Here is a 3566-nt window from a genome sequence, read left to right on the forward strand (position 1 = left end):
TTATTGGATGAAGATCAATTGACCCACATTCCAATATCAGCCAACCAAATTTAAAATATAATCATAACACGTGCAAGTGCAACATAGAATTTTCATGCATCAAACTTGAATTCATTAAATTACCAAAATCCATGGTTTTCTACGGGAATAAAAACACCTTAGATTCTATACAATCACAATTTCAACAGTTGAAGATCTAGGAGCAGCATAACCAACGTTGAGATTACGATGAAGTATCCATCCTACCAGGGGCTAGATTGACAGCACCATCAAACAAATCCTTCAAATCCTTGTCATCTGATGCATCTACTCGAGCTGATGTAGTATGTCGCTCCTCATGTATAATCCTCTGAAAGTAATTCCCATATATATACTCGAGAGAAAATTCATGATCTTCAGTATATCTTGGAATGTGACCATGCCATTCCCAAACAATATGCTCACCTTCATCCACATGAAATTCAACAGCGATGCTACTTTCACGAATCATGACTGTTTCACCCGAATTAGGCTTTAAGGTATGAGCTTTTTCATTCAGGATTCGATAAACAACGTCAGCTTCAATCCGAGATTCTTCTTGGTAAATTGCGCGCAGTCCCTCGTCTTGGTAGGGACGGGGCTTGTCATCTTCAATTTCAAATTCTAGTTCCTCTTCTTCTTCCCTGTCAGAAATGAAGTCCTCATTGGAAAATTGGTTGTTAGGGTCTTGAACCCGAAGCCTGAATATTAGGTAGAGGAGGAACATAATGTCGAGGCGGTTGACGGAGGAGGAAGAGCTGTTTGAAAGGGAGCTCATGGTGTTTGGTGAATGTTCTAAGTGAAATGATTTACATGGTTTTGACAAAATGATAACGAATTTTATATGGTTTAAGAAAACAACTCATCAAAGATATTTTTCCAACTACCACCATTTTTTTTAATGCCAACATTTTTTTAATATTTAAAATTTATTATGGAAAATGAATTCTTTTAGAAAGATTTCATATCTCTAACAAATCTATCCTATTTACATATTTATATTTAAAATAATTATTATTTAATTCAATGTTTATTATCTGGTACAGAGAATATGCCTCTTTCTGAAAAATATTATATAACTACTATATATATATATATATATATATATATATATATATATATATATATATATATATATATATATATATATATATATATATATATATATATATATATATATATATATATATATATATATATATATATATATATATATATATATATATATAATAATTATACTAAATTAACCCCAAAATTCTTTTTTATCTTCTTCTAATTAATTACTTAATAATAATTAAATTAAAATAATATTACATCCAACTAACTCATTATTACTTATCCATAACTATTACTTAAATTAAAGTAAATATATGTCTCTAATTAAAATTAATAAAGTAACGAAATCTTTTACTTAATTAATTAAATATTATTTTTGAAATGAGTTAGTTGGATGTAATATTATTTTTTATAATTAATTAATGATAGAGTACATATTATTTTATTTAGAAAGCGAAATTAAATAACATGTATTCTATATTTAAAATATATATTATTTTATTTCGAAAGCAAAGTAACGACACATATTTTTATTATGGGTAGTTAAATAAAGTACCGACACATATTATCATGTACAAATTTAGTATAACAACACATATTTTTTATAAATTTTTTGTTGAAGAAGTTGAATTGTGAAAAATGGAGTTAAAATGATAAATATTATAATATTATTTTTTGAGTTATTTTTATAATTCAATGTTATAAGATAGGATTTTATTCTATTTTTATTTATGTTTGTTAACTCTTGATACTTTTGTGTAGCTAATGATTTTGAAATTATTTTATTGTTATTGATGTTTATTAGTTTTAATTTATTATATTATTCAAGTTTTAGCTTTCTTTATTTCTATTTCTTAATTATGTTTTTTTTTTCTTTTTTGTTAATTATGGTTTGTGTAATTCTGATTTACTATTTTTTTTTCTTTTTTTTTGTTTATTATGGTTTGTGTAAGTCTATTTTATCAATGTTTTTTAATTCTATTATTTACGTAATAAGTTGATTTAAAAAAATAATTTAGTAAATAATTTTTTGAAAATATTTTTACACTTAATATTTTTTATAATTATATTATAAATTTATTTTTTAATTTTTTTATTAAATACAAACTATTAATATTTTTATTAAAAATCCATTAGTATGATATATTTAAATTATTTTTTAAATAATATTTTAATCATATTTACCATGTATCGCACGGGTGGACAAGTAGTATTTATATATAAACGGAAATTCATAAAAAATAATTCAGTGGTTAACCTATTCTAGAATAAATGAATAATTTTAGAAAAACAATTTTAAAACATGGAATGTAATTTATTATGAAATTAATAAAGTTACAGGTTAATTTATTATGAAATAAAAAACTTACTAAATTTTTTATGAAGTTTCTAAAATTAATATGAAATAATTTTTTTATGATTTATGAAACTACTAAAATTATTATAAAATTACTAAAATTAGTAAAATTATTATAATTACTTATTAAAATTACTAAAATTATTATAATTACTGATTAAAATTACTAAAATAATAAAATTATTGATTAAAATTAGTAAAATTATTATGAAATTTCTAAAATTACTACAATTACCAAAATTACTAAAATTAGTTAAATTATTATGAAATTACTTAAATTTTTATGAAATTACTAAAATTATTAAAATTATTAATTAAAATTATCATGAAACCATATAAACATTAGGAGTATTTTACTATAAATATTTATATTGATTGTATTTTTTAATTATAAATGACATTGCAAGAATAATTGGGATAGTCTTGCAAAGATATTGTGGAACTTATGTGACAAGGTGTAACACCCTTCTAAACACCCGCGTAATATTAAATAAATTCTCAGCGTAAACATGAACAAGGATGTCATAACTTAAAATTTACAAAAACATCAAATCAATTGTCATGCTTCACGAGGAACGAAATACTATTTTTAATAAATCTTGTTCAACACATCGGAAATAATTTAAAATGGAATAGCATAAATCGTCACCGGTGCATAAACCAATTAAAACATAATCCAAAACCAATGAAAATGAGAATATAACAATCAACTCTAAAACTAGCGTTCCCCAGTGTTACGAGATCAGAGCATGACACTGACGCGAACTAACGGACTAGCCTATAAGCTATCCTCACCAACCTCAAAATGTCGCTACTCCTCAATCTCAAAATGGTCAACATTAAGGGTGAGACATATCACAATTAAAATATATTATCAGTTCATAATGACAAAACATCATAAGCACATCATTCACCCAACTGCAATATATTTAGATTTTCAGATATTATTTACCAACAACATAAAATACAATCAACCACATCACCATAAAATAACACTAGAAATCTTCCAATCATGTTATAACAACACATATGCAATGCACTGACACTATGCATGAGGTACCAATTCATCATGGGATTAACCCATCTGACCGATTTAAACATCACCGAGATACGGCCTTGCCAGCACTAATTCCAC

The 3566-nt window shown here is 24.5% G+C and overlaps 1 protein-coding gene across 1 annotated transcript; it reads right to left on the minus strand.

Annotated features, from left to right (window-relative positions):
• Positions 1-223: 223 nt before the first annotated feature.
• On the minus strand, positions 224-796 carry LOC131625879 (uncharacterized). Its single transcript, XM_058896715.1, has one exon. The coding sequence runs from the start codon at positions 794-796 to the stop codon at positions 224-226; it is 573 nt and encodes a 190-aa protein (XP_058752698.1).
• Between the last annotated feature and the right edge of the window lie 2770 nt (positions 797-3566).

This window comes from Vicia villosa, unplaced genomic scaffold, assembly GCF_029867415.1.
Source record: "Vicia villosa cultivar HV-30 ecotype Madison, WI unplaced genomic scaffold, Vvil1.0 ctg.000248F_1_1, whole genome shotgun sequence".
In the NCBI taxonomy this organism is placed as follows: Eukaryota; Viridiplantae; Streptophyta; class Magnoliopsida; order Fabales; family Fabaceae; genus Vicia; species Vicia villosa.

Excerpts from the sequence above, each read along its gene's own strand:
- LOC131625879 (XM_058896715.1), bottom strand. The coding sequence starts at position 796 with ATGAGCTCCCTTTCAAACAGCTCTTCCTCCTCCGTCAACCGCCTCGAC.